The 26,240-nt window shown below is 37.6% G+C and overlaps 2 protein-coding genes and 1 long non-coding RNA gene across 7 annotated transcripts; 1 reads left to right on the top strand and 2 right to left on the bottom strand.

Annotated features, from left to right (window-relative positions):
• The first annotated feature begins 7,656 nt into the window (after positions 1 to 7,656).
• Positions 7,657 to 11,040, top strand: LOC108264820 (A-kinase-interacting protein 1-like). Of its 2 annotated transcripts, none has more exons than XM_053677954.1 (5): positions 7,657 to 7,755; positions 8,045 to 8,203; positions 9,199 to 9,288; positions 9,371 to 9,511; positions 10,659 to 11,040. In XM_053677954.1, the coding sequence occupies exons 1-5, from the start codon at positions 7,714 to 7,716 to the stop codon at positions 10,749 to 10,751; spliced, it is 525 nt and encodes a 174-aa protein (XP_053533929.1). In that variant the 5' UTR covers positions 7,657 to 7,713; the 3' UTR covers positions 10,752 to 11,040. The 2 variants fall into 2 exon arrangements, with proteins under 2 accessions (XP_053533929.1, XP_053533928.1); XM_053677953.1 differs by having other exon boundaries at positions 10,616 to 11,040.
• On the bottom strand, positions 7,660 to 8,657 carry LOC124626826 (uncharacterized). The gene is made up of 2 exons (XR_006981533.2): positions 8,579 to 8,657; positions 7,660 to 8,181 (listed from the first exon to the last, which is right to left on the bottom strand). It is a non-coding gene; the product is annotated as an uncharacterized LOC124626826 (long non-coding RNA).
• A 343-nt stretch (positions 11,041 to 11,383) lies between the features above and the next one.
• c4h11orf16 (chromosome 4 C11orf16 homolog) lies at positions 11,384 to 18,867 on the bottom strand. 4 transcript variants are annotated; one of them, XM_047153062.2, is made up of 8 exons: positions 18,784 to 18,867; positions 18,449 to 18,659; positions 16,242 to 16,610; positions 13,689 to 13,801; positions 13,430 to 13,577; positions 13,116 to 13,350; positions 12,465 to 13,019; positions 11,384 to 12,268 (listed from the first exon to the last, which is right to left on the bottom strand). In XM_047153062.2, the coding sequence occupies exons 2-8, from the start codon at positions 18,656 to 18,658 to the stop codon at positions 12,024 to 12,026; spliced, it is 1,875 nt and encodes a 624-aa protein (XP_047009018.2). In that variant the 5' UTR covers position 18,659; positions 18,784 to 18,867; the 3' UTR covers positions 11,384 to 12,023. The 4 variants fall into 4 exon arrangements, with proteins under 4 accessions (XP_047009018.2, XP_047009020.2, XP_047009019.2 ...); XM_047153064.2 differs by having other exon boundaries at positions 16,254 to 16,610; XM_047153063.2 differs by having other exon boundaries at positions 18,449 to 18,672; positions 18,784 to 18,842.
• Positions 18,868 to 26,240: the final 7,373 nt, after the last annotated feature.

Raw genomic sequence — 26,240 nt, 5'->3', positions numbered from 1 at the left:
AGAACAGCTGTTTTTTTAAAGACAGATATGCAAAAATTATTATTTGCTAAATATCTTACAGTGCTTTGAAAAATTATTTGCTCCCATCCTGATTTCTTCTGTTTTGTCTCATACTAAATTGTTTCAGAAATTAAAACAAAATCTAAGATAAAACAAAGGCAACCTGAGTAAACACAAAATATAGTTTTTAAATGATGATGTTGTTTATTGAAGCAAAAAAGTTATCCAACACCAACTGGGCCTGTTGTATTTATTTCACCCGTATTTACTAATTCCCCAAATCTATGAAACTGCCTTCATAATGGGGTTCAGCTGGACTAGACGCAACCAGGCCTGATTACTGCAAACCCTGTTCAATCAAATCAACACTTAAATAGAACTTTTAATACAGCATGAAGTTGGTTAAAAGGTCTTACCCAGTAACACACTATGCCAAAAGTAACAGAAATTCCATAAAGGATGAGGAAGAAGGTGATTGAAATACAGCAGTCTGGGAAGGGTTACAAAGCTATTTCAAAGGCTCTGGGACTCCAAAGAACCAGAGTGAGAGCCATTATCTCCCAATGGAAAAACTCAGCACAGCAGTGAACCTTCCCAGAAGTGGCTGACCATCCAAAATTCCTTCAAGACCACAGAAACTACTCATCTAGCAAGTCACAAAAGAGCCAAGGACAACATCAAATAACTTACAGGTCTCTTTTGCATCAATAAATGTCACTGTTCATGACTCCACTATCAGAAAGACACTGGGAAAAAGTGGCATCCATGGAAGAGTGGCAAGGTGAAAACCAATGCTAACCCACAAGAATATTAAGGCTTGTCTGAATTTTGCCAAAACATGCTTGATGATCCTCAAACCTTTTGGAAAATGGCGAAAGTGGAACTGTTTGGAAGACAGGGGTCCGGTTACATCTGGCATAATATAAACACAGAATTCCACAAAAAGAACATACCTATGGTCAAGCAAGTGTGATGGTGTGGGGATGCTTTGCTGCTTCAGGGCCTGGGCAACTTGCGATATTTAAGGAAAACATGAATTCTGCTCTCTACCATAAAATCCTAAAGAAGAATGTCCGGTCTTCAGTCGGCAAATTGAAACTCAAGTGTAACTGGATTATGCAGCAAGTTGATGATCCAAAGCACAGTAGGAAGTCCTACTCCTAGAAGTAAGTGAAATACTGATCTCCAGTTATCAGAAGTGTTTGGTTGCAGTTATTACTGCTAAAGGTGGTACAACCAGATTTTAAGTTTTTATGTCAATAAAATAAAAGAAATCAATATAAACTATATTGTGTGTTTACTCAGGTTGCCTTTGTTTTCTGTTGTATTTCGTTTGAAGATCTAAAACTATTTAATATATGATCTACACAAAAAAAGAAGAAATCAGGATATAATACTTTTTCACAGCACTATAGATTATTTTAAATCCCACACCAAGCTTTAGCCTCAGAATACTAAGATATTTAAGCACTAATACTAAGCAAATTTAATACACATGATCCACCATGATGAATCTGCATATTATATGCTTATCATTGTCAGTCATCCTTAAAATATGTTTGCATGTCAAATGTTAACCTCAGACATTAAGAGACATAGTAAAATGTTTTGATCAGCAGATTAACAACTATTACAAAGCAAAAGAGATTAATGTAAATCATATGCATTGATAGTAAAAAAATTGTTCATCTACACTATACAGCCAAATGTTTGTGGACTCTTGACCATTACACCCACATGTGCTTTTTGAACGTCCCATTCCAGATTTAGTCCCCCTTTCTTGTAACCTCCACTCTACTTTCCCATAGATTTCAGAGCATTGCGATAAGGATTCACCACAAGTGCATTAGTGAGGTTGGGCCCTGATGTCAGGCGAGGAGGCCTGGGATGCAGTCAGTGTTCCAGTTCATTCTAAAGTTGTTCAGTGGGGTTGAGGTCAGGGCTTTGTGCAGAGGGGCATTGCTATGCTGGATCATGTTTGGGCCCCTTAGTTTCACTGAAGGGAAACTATAATACTACAGCAAACAAAGACATTCTATACAATTGTGTGCTTCCAACTTTTTGGCAACAGTTTGAGGAAGAACCATAAAGCATGCATGGTATCTTACTTGTCGAAAGGAATCAATCAGGAGAGAGGTATAAAATAATTTTTTTAACATTCTCTTTATTGTTTTCCAAAATTGGATACAAAGAATGATTCAAAATTAAAATAAAAGAATTTCTTAAACATTATATGTACTATGGAACATTGTACAGGCCACCATCAACAAGTGGAGAAATGGATCACCACGGTGACATTAACAAGAACAGGACGTCCCTCTAAAATTTATAAAAGGACAAGACAAACACTTACCAGGGAGACTGCCAAGAGACCTATGGCAACATTAAAGTAGCCGCAGGAATATCTGACAAGTACTGATTACTCTCTGCATGTGACCACAATCTCTCATATTCTTTACATGTTTCGGCTATGTAGTACAGTGGCTAGATGGAAGCCCTTTTTCACAAAAAACATCCAAGCCCAACTAAATCACCCCAGCCACATTGCAAAATGTGTCATGGTCTGTTGAGGAAAATTCCAGAAGGTATAATATTTCCAAAATTCCAAAAGGTATGTTTGGTGCAAAACAAAAGCACATCACTAAAAGAACACTATATCCACAGAGAAGCATGGTGGTGGCAGCATCGTGCTTTAGGGCTGCTTTTCTCAGCCAGAACTGGGGCTTTTATCAAGGTGGAGGGAATCATGAATAGCTAGGAATACCAGTCGATTTTAGACACCTTCAGGTGTCTGTTTGTAAGTTGACAATGAAAAGGAATTTCACCTTTCAGCACGACTATGACCTAAAGCGTTCATCCAAATACACAAAGGAATGGCTTAACCAACAGAAGATCAATGTTTTTGAATGATCTAGCGAGAGCCCAGACCTAAATCCAACTTAAAATCTGTGGGGTGACCTGAAGCAAGCTGTGCATAGGAGATGCACAATTTGATGGATCTAGAATGTTTTTGAAAGAAATAGTGGGAAAACATTGCCAAGTCAAGATGTGCCATGCTGACAGACTCTTTCCCAAAAAAGACTGAGTGGTGTAATAAAGTCAAAACGTGCTTCAACGAAGTATTAGTTCAGGGGTGTGCACAATAACTATTTTATTGTGACCTTTTATTTTTCTTATTATTCCCTAAAATGTTTCTGATTGACTGGCACCCTGTCCAGGGTGTACCCCGCTTTGTGCCCGATGCTCCCTGGGATAGGCCCCAGGTTCCCCTGCGACCCTGAAAAGGAGTAAGCGGTTGAAGATGGATGGATGGATGGATGGATGGATGTTTCTGATTGTTTTCCACTTAATTTTTATATGTTATAATTTCACATTGACGATGGAAAACGGCCTGACATGATTTATCTTAGTTTTTTAATTATCACAAAAATGTGCCATTTTAACAGAGGTGTGTAGACTTTTTATATCCACTGTATTTTCCTTTTTGTTTGACCTAAATATTTGCCTGGTCCTGTACCTACTTTTGTACAAAGAGTCAAATGTATCAGTGCTGTTATACTAAATATTAGCAGTCTTGAAACACTGCTTGTCCAATCAAATTAGTGGACCAGAACTAACATTATTGTACAATGTGTTATTTGCTGTATCTGAATTTTATTTATTTATTTATTTTTGGTTAAACACAGCACGATATATGCTTTCAGGCATAGTTCTTAATTGAGGTGATACTTCCAAAAAGGTTAAGTGGGGTTGACCTGAAAAGGCTTGTAGAAAATAGTCGGAGTATCCTATATGATTCTTCAAGTTCATACGTTTTGCGATTCTTGGTTTGTCAAATCATGATAAGATGGGGGTTCAAATCTAGTAATTTAGTTAAGATACACTGTCTCAAGTCATGGGCTCTAGCTTCCAATGCATCACAAGTTACATAAGAATAATTAGCAGAATACTTTATCTGAAACTCAGATGATATCAGGATATTTGCAAATCACCAAGCCTGTTTTGAAGTCATATATACTAACTTTAAATTGCTTGTATAATTATCATATATTTGATCATCATAAATCTGCTTTGATTAACAATATGTTAACATTGCACAAATGCACAAACATCCCTTGTTTGGTGCACAGGTTTTACCAGTGTATAGTAGATATGTAAAACATAGTCCATGGCCAGATTTTTTTCCACTGTGGACTGAGTGTTTTAATTTCGGTGGCTTGTTAAGGAAACAGTAACTCAAAATTGTGCAGTAAAAAGTAACGTTTTAATTTGAATAATATTTATTTGGTTACCAAAGTCAACCATAAAAATAGTACAACACATAGACAACATATCTCAACTTTATAATGTTTTCGTTAGATTATACGATATTATTTTAAAATTATTCAGAATTTCTCACTGTATGTCATTAAAGAAACTGTCAAAAATATAATGCAGGGGAACCAAAAGTACATAAAAGCACATTCAGCATGTTTTGTCAGAAGCACAGACAACAGGGAAAACAATAACCAGATACAAATGGCAACACTGGTCCTTTTTATTTTATTATTTTAGGATTGCTAAAGGTCCATATTTTTTAAAGTTTTCATTGCATATTGGACACTTAAGGTGGCTTAGTGTATTCCCACTTCCTGCCCAGTGTTTCTATGACAAGCTCTAGATCAATTGTGGTCCTGCCCTGGATAAAGGGGATACTGAAGAAAAATGAATATATGTACAATATATGGACAAATTAGTTACAATTGTCCAGGACAATCAAGAAAAAGCAGGATGTTTAACAGATATGTTTTTTTTTATCAAGCAGACAGATATCTCATATACCCAGTCTATTTTTTGCCAAGTAATGCTCACCTGACTTAATATACTGTATAACCTATTCTGAATAGGTAGTAACTTGTGTAATCTCAGGACAGGATTGTTCCCTCTTTCATAGCTTTACTGATGTTATAATCTATTCAGTACATGTTGCTTACTCTATAGTAAAATGTTTGTGTCATATATATCAGCTTTATTTTTGTTCCCATTTGTGTTCAGGAACCCATAAGTGCTGCATGTCCTCCTCTCATTACTGCTATAACATCAACAACAACAACAACAATAAAAACAACAATTACACACAATTACAGTTTTCAGACAAATCATATTCAGTAGTTTAGTTTCTCTGGTCTGTAATGGTCTGTTTTGTGTTTCTTGATTTATTATTATTGCCACAGAGCATTTGCCTTAGCAAATAACATAAGGGTATTTGTGCCTTCTTGTGAGCATACTTGGATTATCAACAGAAAAGGGTCCAGACCCAGCAGTGGCAAATAGATAAAGGTTGAGGGCACCAATACTGCTACAATGTTCTTTAGAGCTCACTTCTTTGCAACTGAATTATTTTGGTCCCCTTCACAATAGGGCCTTTTTATGTAGCACTCACACAATGCCATATTAATAATGATGGATAAAATAACAGCTGTTCTAGAGAGGGTGTAGACAAAGGTGACTCCTGCCATGATGCAGGTGAGAAACCAGATGATGGCAGAACATACCCACTTCCCCAGGCTTATGAAGAGCACAGGGTGTGCCACAACCACATAGCACTCCAAGCACATACTGGTCAGCAGGATTGGGCAACCGAAGTACCTGAGGGTGGCAAAGGTCTGTGAGATACGCAGGAATAGTCGTGAATGATTGTTTGTTGATATTACTATATCAAATGGAAGGTTGAGGCAAAACAGCACAATGAGCACAGCCATGTTGAGACCTACAACCTCAGAGGGTGACAGATTCTTTCTGTTCTTTACCAGCAGCCAGAGCAGGACTGCATTTGCTGGAAGGGCAAGTACGAGGACAAGGATCTGGATGGGTACATGCATTGGGGCATTGCCATTTCTGTTACACTGAGTTATAATCTCACCTAGAGAGAGAGAATTCCATGAGACAGATGAAACATTGGTTTGAAAGGAATTGTTGGAAAGAGATATTGTTGTTTCATTGCTTTCATTTGGCATGGTGTACTCCTTCATGAGCATTCTGGATGTAGAAGGCAGGTTTCAGTTATCATGCAAAAATGCATCACCAATGCAGTAAATTAAATGGAGGAAATATTTTTTGCCTTTTTATTTGATATATATATATATATATATATATATATATATATATATATATATATATATATATATATATATATATATATATATATATATACACACACACTACAATTGATCCATTTGAAGGAATGAAAGGCAAAAGAAAATTGAAGACAATTCTAATAAGTAATGTACTGATCTTATACTACAGTGTAAACATTTGATTGTTGTGCACTCCTTGTGTCTCCTTCTGTTTTTATTTCATGCATAGTGTTCAATCTCCACAGAATCTCTCTCAAGGTATTTGAATATTAGCAGTGGATGACTAAACAAACTTACCTATCAAATGCAAACCAGAGATACCATACCCAAATTACCAAACACCTCCCATTTTAAATAGAGATGGGCTCTGGAGCCTCCTTTAAAAAAAATCAAACCAAAAAAAAAACAAAAAAAACAAACAACAAAACAGACACACAAAATTAATTCTTTTTTAAATTCCAGTAACTTATTTGCAACTTATCATAACAATAAACAAAGCCATAGACAATGACATTATTAAAAAAAAACATACAAATAAAAATGTAAGGTCATAATTTCTTGTGAATCAGCTTTAAATGATACAGGACAAACATTTCAGACATCCCCTGTTGGTATGCTTCACACTTTCTTTATGGTCTGGAAAAAAGAAAAGAAAAAGTAAACAATATAGAAAATCTAGAAGACAAGGGAAAAACACAATTCACTGACTGGCACTCATTTTATACAAATTATATTCACCAAGATGAATCTACATATTACTTAATTGTAAGTCATCCATAATGGATTTTTGCATGTCAAATGTTAACCTCAGACATAAAGAGTCATGACAAAAATGTTTTTGATCATCAGATTAATGACTAGTACAAAGCACAAGAGGTTGTATTAATAATAAGAATTAATAATACAAAAGATTATCATCTGGCCTCAACTTATATTTTCTTTTAGATTAGGTTAGGGCAGAAAAGCATGTTTCATAAATCTCCTAATGAATATATTATCTGCCAAACACTGAACACTACCTTACCCCCCCCACCACCACCACCACACACACACACACACACACACACACACACACACACACACACACAATTCTTCTTCTTCTTCTTCTTCTTCTTCTTCTTCTTATTATTATTATTAGCATTATTATTTTTAACATGTGAGTGTTCACCTCGTGTACCCTACCCCAATTTTGGAACCACTGTTCTACAGCAAGGCATGTATATGTGGTTATATACTGTACATCTCCTGTCGAAATGAGCAGCTATTAACCAACAGGAGGAGACAAATTCCATGTCTGTAGCGACTGTATTACACTGTTGGACAAAATAGGCTACACTGGTTAACTTTCTGACCAGTATATATAATGATGTAGATAAATATTGCCCATGTTTTAAAAAATCCTGGCAAAAAAATAAATAATGTACAAAACATAACTACTGCATATCTTAGGTTACGTTATCCCCCATAACAGATAATGGACTACATTTCCCAACAACACCTGGGAGAGGAAGAAAAACTTCACGATTCGCTTTCATTTACACGCCCAGAAGATCTGAACTAATGATACTGCTGTAACAACAATGTCGGACAGCGGTGAATGTTCACGGGAATTAGAAATAACAGGAAAGCATCTCGTGTTGTAAATTTTAACTTTTAGAAGTTTCGCCTTGCATGGCTCGATTCAGAAAAGGCTCTGCAGATTTGATTAACGTTAATGCCAGTGAATGTTTTGCACGTCTACGTTCAACAGTACACACCCATGTACTAAATGATCAACTGTGGTGGTGTAATTTCGTATATTATTCAGATTAGAACTGATTTGGGATGTAGCCTGAAACTTTTAGCAGGTGGATTGTGACTTGTGATCGATAACGAGCTGTGTTTGTCCGCGTGATATTTATTAATGTAACTCTCTCATGCACGTGCAGCCTGTGATCATGGCAGGTCGGTGTTGGCTGGACGCTTCACTTGATCGTTCGTCTAAACTCGGACTTGAGGTGTTGCAGAGAGCCAAAAGACGGTCGGAATCCTTGAAGAATGTCGGATCATCTCACCGAGATGATTCCTGCACCGAGAAACACACGGAGGTACAGTCTTCTAAAACTGGAATGGTTTTCAAATGGAATGCATTTAGACGATTATTATTGTCAGTGTGCTGCATAAATAAATCAATAAAAATTGACATGGAAATAACCAACATCCATCAGTAACCACTTTATCCTGATCAGGGTTGTGGAGGATCAGGCCCATCATAGGGCACCATGCGCGCGCACACACACCTATTGCAATTTAGTGTAGCCAACCTGAATTTTCTTGTATAGTGGGATGAAACCGAGTTGAATACATGGACACAAGAACATGTAAAACTCCACACATACAGTAACCCGAGGTCAGGATTGAACTAGGGATCCTGGAGCAATGCTACCTGCTGTGCCACTGTGCTGCCCATAACCAATATTCACCTGGTTTGTTCAAGGGGTATCCAAACTTCTCTGCAAATGGGCACTGTGGCTGCAGGGTTTTGTTCCAACCAATTAGCAGCCACACCTAATTTCACCAGGTCATCTTAGCCTTTCATCTTGATTGTCTGATGCTTGGTCAGAACGAAAACCTGTGGTCCTTTGTGCCTAAGATTGGACACCCCTGGTTTATTTAGTTATTTTAGTCATGGTGTTTTAACCCCTTTATTGGCCTTAACTACTTAAGTCATATGTTGTAAACAAATGAGAAGTGCTGGATGATCAAAAAAAAAATTAGATTTGAACAATAAAGTTTCTCAGAGTAGTGGTAGCTCAGCAAAAAGTCCTGCCATTACTGGGTAACACCTGATGAGTTGTCCTGAGCATGGTGAAGGCCCAGGGCACCAGATGACATGGAATAGCCCTACTACCCTACTAAAATATTTTGTGAGCGAACTACCCAAGAGCCACTGATAACCAAACAACTTCTGTAGTTAATCTTTGCTCTGATTCAAACTTCCTTCAAAGTTCAAATGGGAAAACATTTTGTCCATGTACATGCGATACCTGTATTTGCAATGATGACAACAGCAATAGTTAAATCTAACTTTGTTTATTCAAAGGATCTGGAACATCCTGCTGCCCATATGACCTTGGATAATGCTTTTGCAAAAATAATGGAGTGCATGTCTGAAACCAGCAATCAATGCAAGGTAGAGCCTGATGCTAATTATTTCTCTTTATTCATTCTGCCTTTCTGCTACTAGACTTGCTGAGCATGTGTTTTCCACACAGCGGTTTTACAGGTCTGCAAGTGCAGCAGAGCTTTGTGAACAAGAGCGAACCCATGTGTGTCGCTTTCATGCTAAGCAGCTTCTACAGACTTCAAGGCAAATTCAAACCACTACCATAACCTCCAAAAGGGCTCATTACACTGTAAGCAATTCCCACATACAGTGAAGGGAAATAAGTATTCAGATTTTTTTTATTTATTTAATATACTTCCAGTGGATATATCCACTTCAAATGTACTCACACAAAGTTTTTTGACTTTGTACTTATAAATAAAACCAAAAAGGTATACATTTATAAGCATAACTGAACATAGTATGTTTCTAAAACAAGGGGGAGTATTCAGACACCACAAATTACCAGCATTAGAAAGTTGTTGGCAGTTACAGCTTTGAGACGTCTACAGTAAATCCAAACATGATGAGCTGAATTATAAACAGTTCCTGTTTGTTTTATTCTTGACTGTTCTGAAAGAGTTCTAATTTGATTAAATGCATTTAGGTGCACATCTCAGTGCTTCTTTTTTAGCAGAGGATTTTTGTGTGTGGTGCAGGAACAGAGATGACTGAGATGCATTGCTTATTATTCCCTCTGTTGTTCCTGCTACTTTCAGGTTGTCCTGCAACTCTTTTTGAGTGACTGCTATTACTGTCCATATCATTAGTCTGAGAGTGCATTTTGAAATCTTGTGTCCGCACTTGTCCGGAGACGATTAGTTTTGGTTCCATGAATGTTCCTTCCACCTGTATATTATCTAACCAGTTGTATGAACAGGGATGTTTAAGGTTGACAGGGATGTCCATTTGAATGATGTTCAATAATGTCTCTGAGAACTTTAGGAAGCTCCTTCATGTTTACCATGATTGCAGCTTGTTGTGTGAAATCTTCCAATGGATGTTTCTCTTTTTATGACACCAAGTGCAATTTGCATGAGAGCATTCTTTGCAGCATTTATAAGGTCATCTTTATGTAACCTTTACATATACACACACCACTCATATATAATATTACATATACTATTTAATATAGTATCTGAATACTTTTGCCTTGTTGATTTTTGTTTCTTGAAAATATTTTGAAGTGGATGTATGCACTGGGTGTTTCTTTAATAACAAAAACTAAAGTGTCTGAATACTTATTTCACTCATTGTATATTTAAAGAAAAACCTCTAATTTGACTTCTAATCAAATTTGTAGAAGTCTCATGGAATAATAACTTTAAGTGTACTTGTTTCACTGTTATTAAAGGCTTTGTCTGAGCTAGAGGATTTCTTGATTGAATTGTCTCCAGGCACTTATGCCAGGAATGCAGGATGCTGGCCCACAGACCCGAGTGGTGCACATCAGTGCAGGGGAGAGCATGAGCCTCACATTCAACCTCTGACATCAAGCTACTATCCTCAGGTTTTGACAAAATGTTTCCATATACATCATAAAAAAGTCTCCTTTCATTGCACTAAAATTAAATTCTTCACAACTGAATTTAATTTTATTAAACATAATTTGGTGCACTTAATGTAATGTGAAATGTGCCTTAATGTAATGTGTACATGTACTACTCAGGGTATTTTTATAAACTACTGAATTTTAATGGTTATGATAAAATTATGTGCAATAGAACTTTTGCTTTATTTTGTGAAGTTTTGATGCTGAAATAAAGGATTTTTTTTAGATATCGAAAGTATTTTGCTGGGAGTTAATGCAGAAGTTACATTTCCTCTTTCAGTTCATACCTGTCAAACAGTTCATTACTAAATATTAAAACTGCAACATATATTCAATACATTCATTAAAAAATAAATGGATTTGTGTTTGCAGTGAGCAAACACAAGTCCATCAATTAATTATTCAATTATAAATAAATAAGTCAATGCCAATGGGCCGGTCTGTGCATAGCCATAAGCCATAAGCAAATACCTCAGCTGACAGAAGCTTGAGGTCACGCTTATGAGGGAAAGGATGTTTATTTTTTCAGAGGATGAAACTGGCTTACATAGGGGTTCTGTTTCCCACTGCATCTTCTTTTAACACTGCACAACACTTCCAGCAAGTGAGCCAAGACAAATAAAACAATTTTAAAATAGGTTTCCCTGTGTGATGTACTTGGTGTTCATGATCACATAAATACTGTGTAGATTTTCTCTATCCTCCATTTTCATGTCACACCATTTTCTTTACATTTTATTTAATTTATATTTTGTGTAATTCGTCTCAAAATTTTGACCTTTAAGGTGCTGTTAAACTGCTGAAAAGTTTCTGCTGGCATAGAAGTGAGTCAATATAACTTTCACCTCAGGCGTTCTACCTTTTCTTTCACTGTTCATTTTGTGTTTCCAGCCCTCTCTGAGTTTGACCTTTTATGTTTTTTGGGTGAGTTTTGTGGGTGTCTCTAAATGCAAATGATCTGTGTCCTGGTCACTAGAAAGCATTGCTGAGAGTTTAAATTGAATACAACAATGCATCACATTTAAAAAAAATTATATAAAATTAGAAATTTGATATAATTTTATTGTTGTTTGATATCTTTTGTCATGCTATCATTTAAAGAATATTCAAAAACTATAATCAAGAGTTACATCCATAGTAAATCTCATTTGCAGCTTGTGCAAATGTCATATCAAATGTTTTTTGAGGTTATTGAGCTATTTAAGCAGTTTTATGATCTTGGTTCACCTGAAATTTTCTTTACTGTAAAAGCCAATGGAGGTGGTGCTTCAGAAAGTGGTTTTTGTACAGTCCAGCCAAATACCTCTCTTACTGTTATACCTCTTCTTACTGAATGTGGAACCATTTCAAATAATGAACTGGGATTTGTGGATGCAAAACTGGATGAGGAGTATCCAGAATCACTGTTTATTCCAAGGCAAGAATAACCTGGATTTGGAGGCTTAGTTACTTGCCCTAAGAAACAGAAAAAAACATAATTAATTGTATTTAAATATATAATTGCATACAAACAACATGGAAACAATTTTAACATTGAAAGACAATGACCTTAGCAGAAATGAATTGGATGTGTGTGATGTTCTCATGGACTTATGGATCTTTGGTTCTATTAATGAAACTAGAGATGGCCTGTGATCAGGCAGACAGTTACCTGGTTTTTTGTGGTGTGGCTCTGGGGATCCTCTTCTCCAGTACCTCCAGGCTGGTCTATTCTGTGGCTCACTATGGGACTTATTCAGGTATGAGATCTCCGTGTTCACTGAGCAGCTCACCAGTTCTGGTGTGGAATTTAACTTTTCATTTGTAACTTCTTCCTCGTTTTCGCTTGAGTCTGAAGAAGACAAATCAGTCTTCATCTCCTGAGAAGCTGTCAGCTCATTTACTTGGTCAGGTTTAATCTCCTGCGCCTTCCATTGATTGTCCATAAGAAGGCGTTGATTAGAGAGGGGACAGTTCTTCACTGGGCAAAGGCACATTGAGGGAGTTGTTGGAAGACAGTGATTTATGTGATTTATGCAGCAGACTGGTGACCAGTTAATGTGACTACACTGGCTGTGGTTTAAGCAGCCTGGTCTGAGCACATTAGGCTGCAGTTCCCTGATTATTTGCTCATGGTGAGAAGCAGGTATCCACACAGCCAGGTCTTTTCGAACGTGCAGTCTGATTCCATTCCAAAACAGCACCACTAGACCATCTCCCATTCCACCTGAAACAAAACAACCATCTTTATTCCACTGCAGAAAGTGATTTGAGTAGTTCAATTAAAACATTTTATTTGGACCCACTCAAACCTTGGCCTTACCCTTCACTGAATCTCTTACTTCCATGCCTGAAACAACTCTGCCAGGACCATATCTGCTCATCTGAAATTCCCAAGGCGCTAATACCGTGTCTCCTGGTACTATACTGTGCTTATGTGCCTGTGTTATATTCACCATGTCAGGTTGACATGTTAACTGAGGTGATATGATTTCCATCATGGTGTTATCTTTGGGCAAACACTTATCAAATGTCACCATAAAGAGTCCTCCCCTGTCCTAGGGTAAAAAAGATATTTATGTTGTGATCACACATGACACTTAAAGGTATTGAGAACTTTTCAAACTTTTGTTTTACCTGTAGCTGGTGTACAATTGTCCCCAAGTAGTAGAATCCATCTACCTCTCTTCGTGCTAACACACGGCAACCTGGAAAGAACTCAGCACCTCTTGCTACCTTCCCTAAAACACACGGTGTCACACTAAAGGGATTTCCCATGGAACACCTGGAAGACATCAATTATGCCAATTTACTTAAATCTCTTTTTCCTTAGATGCTAATACTTATTGGAACCCCTTACCCCCTAATCTTCAGGACTTTAATGTAGAGGGCATACCAGTATGGTGAGATGCAGACTGCATGAAATGGTTTGTAGTAGGAGACCTGGCACTTGTCCTTTGAGCATGACTGATGTTGAATCTGGTGTTCTGATGAGTGCAACAGGGCTAGCTGTTATTAATGAAAACATATTAATATTAATAATGATGCACAGGATTTAGATACCTTTGCTCCAAGACAAACACTGAAATGTGTAAGGAATAAAACATGACATGTTTTACATGACATGTGCTATTACAGGAAAATGATCAACGATGGGATGATGTGATGATTCCAATAACAGTATGTTCTGAAGTGTTTAATTCCTCCTGTACCACAGCAATTTGCCAATTAAATTTGTTAATGATTTTTAAATGTTTATAGTTGCATTTAATGTTGTGGAACATCTGTGAGACAAGTTATAAGATATAAAACAGTCATTCCCTCACCAGCCTCTCTTTTTCCTCTTTCTTGAAGTTAATCAGACAAAAGCTTGTCATGCTACTGACAAACTGGAAAGAGTAAACTCCTCTGTCCTTGAAAACTTTCTGCTAGAAGGCCTTGACACTGGAGACTCCTTTCCATCCATTTTCTGTACCACTTATCCTACACAGATTCAGAGCCTATCCAAGGGTACAAGGTGGGGGACCCCCTGGACAGGGTGAAACCCATTGTAGGGCACAATCACACACACTCATTCATATGATGAGATGCTAATCAGTCTACAACGCATGTCTTTGGACTGGGAGGAAACCTTTGAAGCACGGAGAGAACGTGCAAACCATTAAATCACCATGCCCGAGACTCCTTTCATGAATTTTAAATAAACATCTCCCCACAGAAACCTTCACCTTATCAATGATTATATGTTTTTCTTTGTTAAATAACAAAACCTTTTCAATCTGTTTATCATTAGGCTTAGAATCAGTGGGTCATCAGCCATACTGTAAATTAGCAGTAAATGAGCTGTGCTGTTACAGAAAAATAATCAAAACCTTTTGATAAATCAGAGAAATCAACAGCACTGTGGTATAAATGTATATAACATACAGTGCCCTCTACTAATATTTGCACCCTTGATAAATATGAGCAAAGAAGGCTATGAAAATTTGTCTTTTGATCTTTTGCTCTCATGGATATCAAACAATTGCAAACACAACACAGGTTTATAAAAAAGATTCTTGCTTAAATATAGGTGTGCAACAATTATTGGCACCCCTATTAATTCATATGAAAGAAGTATATTCCAATTGACATTATACATATTTTAGTACACCTGGGTGACTAGGAACAGGAAATTGTTCAACCATGACTTCCTGTTTCTCAGGGGTATAAATATAAGGTGACACATAGGCCAAAATCCTTTAGTCATTCATAACAATGGGTAAAACAAAGGAATATAGCTGTGAAATGTGACAAAAGGTTGTTGAGCTTCACAAAATGGGAAGTGTCTATAGAAAATAGCACAAGCATGGACAATGCCCATTTCCACCATCAGAGCCAAAATTAAGAAGTTCCAGTCAACAGGAAATGTTATGAATCAAACTGGAATTTGATGTGAGTCTATATGATCTCAGTGCACTGTGAAGAGGATGCTTCGGAGAATTGCAGAAGTTAGTTGCATCTTGGGGTCAGAAAGTCCCCAAAACTACAATCCGATGTCACCTATATCACAAGTTGTTTGGAAGGGTTTCAAGAAAAAAACCTCTACTCTCATCCAAAACAAATTCTACCATCTTGAGTTTGCAAGATACTACTGGAACTTCAAATGGGATCGGGTTCTATGGTCAGATTAAACTTTTTTGGCAATAAACACCAGAGGTGATTTTGGTGCACACAGAGAGGTAGCCATAAGGAAAAGTACCTCATGCCCACGGTTAAATATGGTGGTGGCTCTTTAATGTTTTGAGGCTGTTTTTCTGCCAGAGCACCTGGACATTTTGTTAGGATAAATGGGATCATGGATTCTATCAAAGATCAGTGAATATTAAATGAAAACCTGACTGTCTCTGCCAGAAAGATTAAATGGGCCATAGTTGGATCTTCCAGCATCCAAAATATACATCAAAATCAACACAAAATGGTTTACTGACCACAAAATCAAGGTCCTGCCATGTCCATCCCAGTCCCCTGACTTGAAACCCATAGAAAACCTGTGGGGTAAACTGAAGAGGATAGTCCACCAGTGTGGGCCTCAAAATTTTAATGATCTGGAGAGATTCTGTATGGAGGAATGGTCTCAGATCCCTTGCCATGTATTTTCCAACCTCATCAGGCATTTTAGGAGAAGACTCAGAGCTGTTATCTTGGCAAAGTAAGGTAGCACAAAGTATTGACTAAAAGTTTCTTTTTTTTTCTTCTTTTTTTTTTTTTTTTAAATAAACCTGTGTTTCGTTTGCAATTGTTTGATATCCATGAGAGCAGAGTATTTTTGTGACTTTTTTTTAATAAATCAAAAGTTTAACAGTAAAGACAACTTTTCACAGTCTTCTTTGCTCATATTTACGAAGGGTGCCAGTATTAGTGGTGGGCACTGTACAATGGGTGATAGAGTTCCTGTCCTACTACTGACCGAGGGGTTCACCTGCTCAGCTGGGGCATTAGAGTTTAGAGACAGCCTGTAGCAACTCCCTTTAGTGGCAGAGGTCAAGCATTTTAGGAAATCCAAAACATCGGTGTCCAAATCCTGCTTTTCTGATACATGAAATGTGTGCACAGGGCGTGCTGTAAATGTAGATAGAGAATTCAGGCAATTCTCCAGGTTGTCTGGGAGGCTGTTTGTCACTAGGTGGACAGACTGACAGGCAGGATCAGAAAATGCTGTAATGAGTGCCGTAAGGAGATCATTTCCAGGGCTTGTCCTGAGAGAATGGATCCAGCTGAGGGCCTGGTACACTGTATCAGGTGCACAAGGAATCATGTGCTCAGACAAGGATGTTATCTAGGGAGATACATATAGGGGTGGTTAGATAATGTGTCGAGTACTGCTTTGTCTAAGAGCTGTCTGTGTATTTTACTCATATTGCCTGCAAACGCCAAATGCTTGATATATGTACAGTGGGGTCCAAAAGTCTATTTTGCATTCTTTTCTAAATGAAAACAGTTTACAGTATTGACAACAAACTGAAATGTAGAATCTCTGAAATATTTACATGAGTTGTATTTGGTTTGTCCCCTTTTTGCGTTAATGACAGTGTGCACTAGAGCTCACATGGATTCCACAAGTTTGTGCAAAACCTTATGATCCTTATGGCACACGGCATGGGACACCCTAGACAGGGTGCCAATCCATTGCAGGGCACAATCACACACCTACATTCATGCCCATTTACATCCTACTGACAATTTAGAAATGCCAATCACCCTACAATACACATCTTTGGACTGTCAGAGGAAACTGTAGTACCCAGAGGAAACCCCCAAAGCATGGGTAGAACATGGAAGCTCTCTGCACACAGGGTGGAGGAGGGAATTGAGGTGCGAGGCAAAAGTTCTAACCATTACACCACTGTTCCCCCTAGTGCAGAATTTTGAGCATTTACTTTCTTTGTGTTATGTGTTTTTATACATACATACATACACACACACAGTATCTCACAAAAGTGAGTACAACCCTCACATTTTTGTAAATATTTGATTCAATCTTTTCAAGTGACAACACTGAAGAAGTGACACTTTGCTACAATGTAAATTAGTGAGTGTACAGCTTGTATAACAGTGTAAATTTACTGTCCCCTCAAAATAACTCAATACACAGCCATTAATGTCCTAACCGCTGGCAACAAAAGTGAGTACACCCCTAAGTGAAAATGTCCAAATTGGGCCTAATTAGCCATTTTCCCTCCCCGGTGTCATGTGACTTGTTAGTGTTACAAGGTCTCAGGTGTGAATGGGGAGCAGGTGTGTTAAATTTGGTGTCATCACTCTCACACTCCCTCATACTGGTCACTGGAAGTTCAACATGGGACCTCATAGCAAAGAACTCTCTGAGGATCTGAAAAAAAGAATTGTTGCTCTACATAAAAATGGCCTAGGCTATAAGAAGATTGCCAAGACCCTGACACTGAACTGCAGCATGGTGGCCAAGAACCATACAGCGGTTTAACAGCGGATCCCCTCCCTTCAGAGACTGGGCTGCAGGGCAGTATTCCAGCATGATAACAACCCCAAAGACACCTCCAAGACGACCACTGCCTTGCTAAGGAAGCTGAGGGTGAAGGTGATGCACTAAACCCTATTGAGCATCTGCGGAGCATCCTCAAATGGAAGGTGGAGGAGCACAAGGTCTCTAAGATCCACCAGCTCCGTGATGTCATCATGGAGGAGTGGAAGAGGACTCCAGTGGCAATCTGTGAAGCTCTGGTGAACTCCATGCACAAGAGGGTTAAGGCAGTGCTGGAAAATAATGGTGGCCACACAAAATATTGACACTTTGTGCCCAATTTGGGCATTTTCACTTAGGGGTGTACTCACTTTTATTGCCAGCAGTTTAGACATTAATGGCTGTGTGTTGAGTTATTTGAGGGACATTGTACATTGTAGCAAAGAGTCATTTCTTCAGTGTTGTCACATGAAAAGATATAATCAAATATTTACACAAATGTGAGGGGTGTACTCACTTTTGTGAGATACTGTATGTATGTATGTATATATATATATATATATATATATATATATATATATATATATATATATATATATATATATATATATATATATATATATATATATATATATATAGTATAGAAGGTATGTATTAGTTTTCTGAAGATGAGGCACCTTATATGAACAGGTGATGATGTTAAAGAGGGAGTTTCTGAGAGAAGCCTTGGTAAGCAGACTTTGAATAATCAGATTTTTCACTGTCCCCAGAATTGCTGCCATAGCCTCTGAAGTGTCCAATACATAGGTGACATTTCTGTCCTTCCCAAGCAGCACAGGGATGACACTTGGACTATCAGAGAGCTGATATATAGAGGCTGTTGTCATTCTGCAACAGAAGGCTATAATTAATTAAAAATGGTTTCTATTTTGTATTACCTGAAATCACATACACTTTACAAAACACTTTGATAAGACTGTAACCATTCTAAAGTCAAGAAAAAGGACCATACCTTTATGGATTCTTGAGAAAGTTCATATATTCCCCCACAGTGCAGTCCACTGGACTTTGTTGTTGTACAATATGGTTGCTATAGTGACACACTGGCCAATAAAGGGTGACATTGAGACCATCTAGTGGTGACAGAGCACAAAGCATGTCACTACAGCACCACATGATGATTTTATTTCATTTATCATGCATCATAAAAGTCACAAAACTCTGACTTATTACCCAATATATATTAACCAGAGTATAAATAGAAATTCTTAACACAATATTACCCAATGTTACCCAATTAAACAATATTCTGAGAGGAGGCCTGATTGTGGCTATTATTTAAAGGTCATAAATGCTAAATGGAGTCATGCTGTATGTCTGTTATCTGTCACACCCAAGAAGGGCAGAACATCTGAACCTGTGTCAAACACAAAGTCACAAGTGCAGGTACTGTTAAAGTAAAAACTCAATAATTTGTTACAAAGATGGAAAATAGGAAAATGTCTGCTTTCACAGATTAATTGCTTTGGAATTTTTGCATGAGGATATAAAAGGTGCAGAATTAGGTCTCTAAATGTGTAATAAGTGGACTTGAATGATTTGAATGATTTTTACTCCTTGAGTTTGTCCCATTCCCACTTATGTATACAAAGCTCTGCCCCTAGAACCTATGGTGGTTCAACCAGAGTTAGTATGCCACGGTATTAGAGGGTGATGGCTGATTTCAGAATGAGATTGGTTGGAGTGAATGGGTGTTAAGCACTGTCAATGAAATGACTGATATGAGACTCATCCAAACAAAAACCAGCCTACTAACCATTTTTCTTATCCATGTAATATTTGTAATGAGGCAATGATTTGAACCATTACATATAGACAGAAAATTTAGAAAATGAATATCCAATGTTCAAACATATAATCATATAACCACAAACATTAAGAACAGTCTAAGCTTTTTCCAAATAATAAACTCCTACCTAACAGACAACAAACCCTTGTGTTTAACGTCCTTAACTTTTATTAAATGAATGCATACACTTGACAAAATAGTCTATGACAGTACGTCAGTACAGACTTTTCTAGTAAAATATTCTCATACAAAACACATTTGTGAACACTTTTGCTATTAATGACATTTACATAAATAATATGTGTGGTGCAGGTGATAATGCTAAACTGTAGAGGGTATTATAGCATATGGGTTAAGAATTTTTAGCAAAAGGTATTGCACAATTTAAAACAATAATAATGCTTTACTTAATAGAAACAAATTGCATACATACAATAACCAATCACTTTTAAACATTTTATTGTTTTCTGCAATCAACAATACACTTAATTCATTGATTGAGCTTAATCACTTGAATCATAGCAACACTTAAGAACAGTGTTATCATGCACTTACCCACAACAGTAAATAAAAGATCTGTTTCTGTTTGCGCAATGACCAAACTCAGCTTGATGTGTCCTATAGTTTGGAGGTTGTGCTGGAGTGGCCCTAAATGTTCCTCATTTTTGTTGCTGATGATCTTTTCCTTAAAGCTGTTGAACCAATGTAACATAATTATTAGTGCCCTGATTGCTATCACCGTTTAACCCCTTACGTGACCAGCTTACTATTTAATCACCCATCTTAATGCATATGATTATGGGATAATGTATGTCTGGACCTGGTGATGGTTTAAGGGGTTCCCAATTTCAATGAGAGACACAGAGCCTCTTTTGAATCTGGGCAAGGTCAATAACCTTCATACAAAATCTTTGATTAGATAACCTAGGGTCAAGGTCATAGTAACCACTGTGCATTAAATGATGCATCTGCACATTTAAAAAAGTATCATTCATATTATAGTATATACTTACCCAAGTTTCTCTATACTGTCTGAAGATATCAGATCTAGGGTACAGCCAGTGTCAATTGTAGCTATAATATCCCCCCCAAAGCACTAAGCAGAGTTGGAAAGAAAGGAAAGAATGGTGAGGTTTGCCAAACAGGTATGCTCTGGTTTATACTTTAGATCTGGGGTATACTTTGGCAAACTGCCAACCCTGACCATAGTGTGTTTTGTTTACCTAACACATGACTTGAATGAGGGGCACACGGTGGCTTAGTGGTTAGCACGTTCGCCTCACGCCGCCAGGGTCAGGTCAGGGGTTTGATTCCCGCGGCTCTGTGTGTGCGGAGTTTGCATGCTCTCCCCGTGCTGCGGGGGTTTCCTCCCCCAGTCCAAAGACATGCATGGTAGGCTGATTGGTGTGTCTAAAGTGTCTGTAGTGTATAAATGGGTGTGTGAGTGGGTGTGTGATTGTGTGCCCTGTGACGGACTGCCACCTTACCCCGCCTTGGCTCCCCCGCGACCCTGAAAAGGAGTAAGCAGTTGAGGATGGATGAGGTCAGTCTCAGCCACTTGAATGTCACTGTGTACACTGGGGCTTTGAACCATACAGTATAACTGCGTGATGGTTTCATGTTGTGGTGCTGGTTTCATGTTGTGGCCATGAACATCCTCCTCTGGAGAAAACATCACAGTAATTTGCTCCTAAAATTAATTAATTAAAAAATTAAAATTAATGTGAATGTGTATATCTGCAATGGACTAGCAGTGTTCCCAGAACAGGCTTTGGATTCACCACATCCCTAAGAAGGATAAAGCAGTTACTAAAGATGAATGAATGAATGAGTGGACTGGAGGACCAGAGGACAAGCGTGATGTCCATTTAGGGCTCATATAAGCAAGGCATGGAAAGTATGATGTGCACACATAAATCATAAATTTAGCAAAATTAATTTGGTAGAAATTAACACAAATTGTTCTCTGAAATTTTTTTAGAGAGACCTAACAATGTCCTCTGAAAATCTGATGAAGCGCAATATGATGTCATCAAAATTGTTGATCCGTATTGGTGGTAGAGAGAGACTGTAAATTCTGAATGCATATATCTTCTAGATGCGAATTTTGTCACTGTTTTGGAGAACACTAGCTTATAGATAACTTAAAGCTACTAAGATATTAAAAATACTAAAGCCCCGAAACTTCAATTTTGACGTGATGAGGACTTTAACCTTCCATTACTGATGTAGACATGTATAGGTTAATAAGGTCTAATAATGTAATCTAATAATAATAATAATAATAATAATAATAATAATAATAATAATAATAATAATAACTTTAATAATCCTTAATAATTCCGGCGAAATCCTTGTGTAAAAACTGAATAGTCTGTTTAATGCTGCGCTGCCGCCGTAAAGCCGCCGCCTCACTGATGTTCATGACGCTCGCGCTTCTCTCCGCGTTTCTACGCGCACGCACGCCATTTATACAAACACCTACAGGCGGTGCAGGAGTTCCCGTTTATTCCTGACCTAACCACAGCGGAGATCTGCTGATAAGCACTGTCCCTCTACGTTAACCACGTTAAACTGTCTACGTCAAACCACGTCCCAAACTACTGTTCTCATTCAAGTCTTTATTGTCGTGGGCAAAAAAGTAGGGCTACAGTGTGCAACCTGCAGTGAAATTCATACTTTTCAATGCATACAACAATAGGCATACATATAAATAATCAACACGAATGGAGAGCGTCGGTGTTGAGATTATTTTTTATTATTATTATTATTATTATTATTATTATTATTATTATTATTATTATCATTACAGCTGAACTAATATTTAATGTTATGATGGCATTTTACATGGCTTAAAGTAGAGAGTGTTTACAGTATTTACAACAGAGTAAAAATAAAGCTGTAAAGTGCTGTGACATAAAGATATACATATATACATTACATCTAGAATATTGCTACAATGACAAAAATGATGTGTAGTATACACATGCTCATTCATGCAGTTAATCCAATCAACCAATCACATGACTGCAGCGCAATGCATAGAATCATGCAGATACAGGAGCTTCAGTTAATGTTCACATCACACATCAGAATAGAGAAAATGTGACCCTACGTTGGCCACAGAATAGTTGTTAGTGACACACAGACTGGTTTGAGTATTTCAGAAACTGCTGATCTCCCGGGATTTTTATGCAGAATGATTTTAAAACAAAAATGAGAGACGTCAGAAGAGAACGGGTAGACTGTTTTGAGCTAACAGGAAGGCCATGGTAACTAAAATAACCACTCTTTACAAATGTGGTGAGCAGAAAATCATTGCAGAATGGGCAACACATCATATTTTGATGTTACAACAGCAGAAGATCACATTGGGCTCCACTCCAGTCAAACAAGAACAGGAATCTAACCCTACCCCTATGAGTCTACAGTGGGCAAAGGCTCAATGAAACTGGACAACTGAAGACTAGAAAAAGACCAGGTGATGTTACATAAAAATATATTAGAATAAATTAACCAAGGCTGCAAACTATCCAAGGCAATCATAACTACATTTGTTATATATACCAGAGTATACAGCTTTGGACAAAGCCCAGTAATAGAACTGGAGAGCCATTACTACAGAAAAACAGAAGAAACAATCAGGTGATTCAAGGAACAATAGTAAATCCACATTCAGTCTGATGTCAACAAACTGTCCTTGCTGAATTATCAACATTCAGTTAACACACTGAACACTGAGCATTTACCATATCTGACGAATTGAAAGAGCTAAACATAATTGGATGCCTTGTTTTATTCTGCTGTTAATGCAGGATGGTAGCATCCATCAACACAAATGGTGTTGTAAAAGAGCATAATGTATAATTCATTAATAAATAAAAAACTGTAACCATAAATCGTTGTGGTATACGCGGAATAACACACCTCAAGTCGTGCCATTATATGAAGATAATCCACTTAGGCACACAGAGGAGGGCTGTGGACCACCCCAATGTGGGTTATTTTTCATACAATAGCATGGCTGTTGTTTTATTCCTTACTCAAATCAAGATTGCTATGTTTATATCTCGTTGGTAAGATGTTTATTAATAATTAGACAAGATGGATTCTATATACAAGAATGATTTCCCCAGGGTATTTGTTCTCTCTGCTTTGTGTGATATATTGTATATGGCTGGTTTCCAGACACTTAGAGTACAAAGGATTTTAGTTTATATTTCCCAGAAAGTCCAAAACTAGGCTTAGCAAATATCAAACCGTAATTTAGATAGTAAAGTCAGTTATATTTAGTCAGTCCATGATATTAACTCAACAGCTCAAAAGTGCTAATTAGCATAATAGCCTGCTGCAGTGCCATATCCTGCTGATAAGTGTAGCTGGTTATATATAGTATATATAGCTAAATTGTAGTTCAGGATATATACTCTATTTAATGTCAGATCTTCGTATCACAAAGTTTTAACGTGAAATTGTGTAACCAAGCTGTTCACCAAGCATCTCCCCAAACGGACGAGGCGTTTATACTTGGCGCGCTCGCCGTTGTAATATTCTTTTAAACGAAAGTGGGCGACTCGGAGTAATCGTCCTATAAATCAACACGAAGTAGCTGAGAGAAGTAGTTGTTTGTCGGAACAACCATAGCAATGCTTACAAACAAGGTGCCTTGCGTGGAATTGCTGAATACTGAGGAGGCATGTGTTTATTGTTGACGATGCTTGTTTTCAGTAAACTTCACTAAAATCCACAGTATGAAAAAAAGGCTAAGAATCATATAAAACCGAGTAAACCTTGAGATTATCACTTGTCACATTACAACAAAAATATAGCTATACATATGAGAACATGTATAAAACTAAATTGAACCTCAATTTTTTTTATTCATTTCATTAAGATTTTTATTAAACATGAACCTTTGCTTTCATTAAATATACTTATTATTTATTGTAGGCTCATTTTGTACATGTTAGCAATTACTGTAGACATAAACAAAAAGTGGGAGCTTCCTGCAAATGTTATTTGTCACATTTACATGATCAGGTGTTTATGTTCACCCATCAGGGGAAATGTCTCTTTATGTATAGAGACAAAAGAAAGTTATTACAGAATGATCACTCTGTATGGCCACCAATCCATGTAAACATCTCTATTTATGAAGATAAAAGAATGAGGTTTAATCAGTGACTAATGGTGTAGTGTAGTGACTGTGTTTATTTGTGAAGATACTGATGAATGAAAACTTTGTGCACCCCCCCAAAATACTTTCAGCTTTGGTTTTATTCTTTCAGCAGTATGTACAAAGCAAATCTAAATCACTATTTTTAAAACCTTTCCATAAATTTTGAGCCATCTGGCTATCTCTATGGTCCCGCATGGATGTATCATAGAGATGCCTGTACATTCGTACCTTTCGGCAAGAGTCACCTCGAAGTTATTCATTTTCAGATGCGACGGAATGCGGCAAGTTACAAAAAATGACGTACAATCTGCCGTGAGAAATGAGGCCTCACACACTCAACACGCTCGACCGCCCGCTCTGCGATGACGTCATTTTTGCCACATGCTCCCTTGCACTATTGCGGACACGTTGAGTATAAACCAGACTTAACACTGTCTAGCATTAATATTTGTGTAGGGTGCCACAAATTTTTCAACATTTTCAAAGGGTGCCGTGACTGAAAAAGGTTGCGAAACGCTGTTTTAAACAACCACTAACTGCACATTGCCAGTATTAATCCCATGTCTTGTCACTTTATTGGGAATACAATAATAATACTGGGTATATAGGGCCTCCCTTCCTCTCAAAACAGCTTCAGTTCTTCATGGCATGGATTCCACAAGATGTTGGAAACATGTTGATATGCTTTTCTGCTCACCACAATTGTGAATTGTACCCAATTCACCCCCCCGATGACTGATGTGAAAATGACCTGAAGCTGCTGGCCCATATCTGAATTATTTTATATATTGCACTATCACATGATTGGCTGATTAGATAATTACACGAATGAGCAGTTGTACACGTGTTCCTAATAAAGTGGACGGTGAGTGTATATAACGTTAGCAGCATGCTCTGATAAGATAAGAACATAAGATAAGAAGACTGATCACTCACCCGAAGTGGTCTGGTTCTCTGTACATACATATACAGAGCTCTAACCAGGCACATGCAATGTAGCCACTCTAGATAAAGCCTCTGTAGATAAAAAGGTGAATGAAAAGCTCACAGATCCACTACTCGACTCGAGCCATGTGGATCACTCACTTTAGGCACAAATGCCAGGTTAGTTCTGAGTGTTACCCTTTGACCACCTGTGGTAAAAAGCATACATAAGGAGTAACCAATAGTGCCTATAATTTACTCACCCTTTTTGCTGTGGTGAGAGCGAGTAACATAACATGTCTGAAACTGAACATACATATGGGATGACATTCCTATCTGCACACCATCTTTTGAATACTCCCCATTTGTGATTATATAGAGAAGGCACTGAGGCAGCCCTCGTGTTCTAAATTGTCTCCATCTCTAAACCGACTGCATTTATATTCAACCTCTCATGGGTCAGGCCCAAAAAGCTAGTTTCTGAGGAGAGTGGTGGAATATTCACCCCCCCACACCT

This window comes from Ictalurus punctatus, chromosome 4, assembly GCF_001660625.3.
Source record: "Ictalurus punctatus breed USDA103 chromosome 4, Coco_2.0, whole genome shotgun sequence".
NCBI lineage: Eukaryota > Metazoa > Chordata > Actinopteri > Siluriformes > Ictaluridae > Ictalurus > Ictalurus punctatus.
The sequence above is the reverse complement of the archived record's forward strand: the minus strand, read 5'-3'. Positions and strand labels throughout refer to the sequence as shown.

What these genes read in the sequence shown, in the direction of transcription:
- LOC108264820 (XM_053677953.1), top strand. Translation starts at nt 7,714, where the DNA reads ATGTTCACGGGAATTAGAAATAACAGGAAAGCATCTCGTGTT. An exon ending in GCACCGAGAAACACACGGAG is followed by an intron (nt 8,204 to 9,198) that starts GTACAGTCTTCT and finishes GTTTATTCAAAG; the next exon opens with GATCTGGAACATCCTGCTGC. An exon ending in AAACCAGCAATCAATGCAAG is followed by an intron (nt 9,289 to 9,370) that starts GTAGAGCCTGAT and finishes TTTTCCACACAG; the next exon opens with CGGTTTTACAGGTCTGCAAG.
- c4h11orf16 (XM_047153062.2), bottom strand. Translation starts at nt 18,658, where the DNA reads ATGACAACAGCCTCTATATATCAGCTCTCTGATAGTCCAAGTGTCATC. An exon ending in GTCTGCATCTCACCATACTG is followed by an intron (nt 13,578 to 13,688) that starts GTATGCCCTCTA and finishes GATGTCTTCCAG; the next exon opens with GTGTTCCATGGGAAATCCCT. An exon ending in GCCACACCACAAAAAACCAG is followed by an intron (nt 12,269 to 12,464) that starts GTAACTGTCTGC and finishes TCTGTTTCTTAG; the next exon opens with GGCAAGTAACTAAGCCTCCA.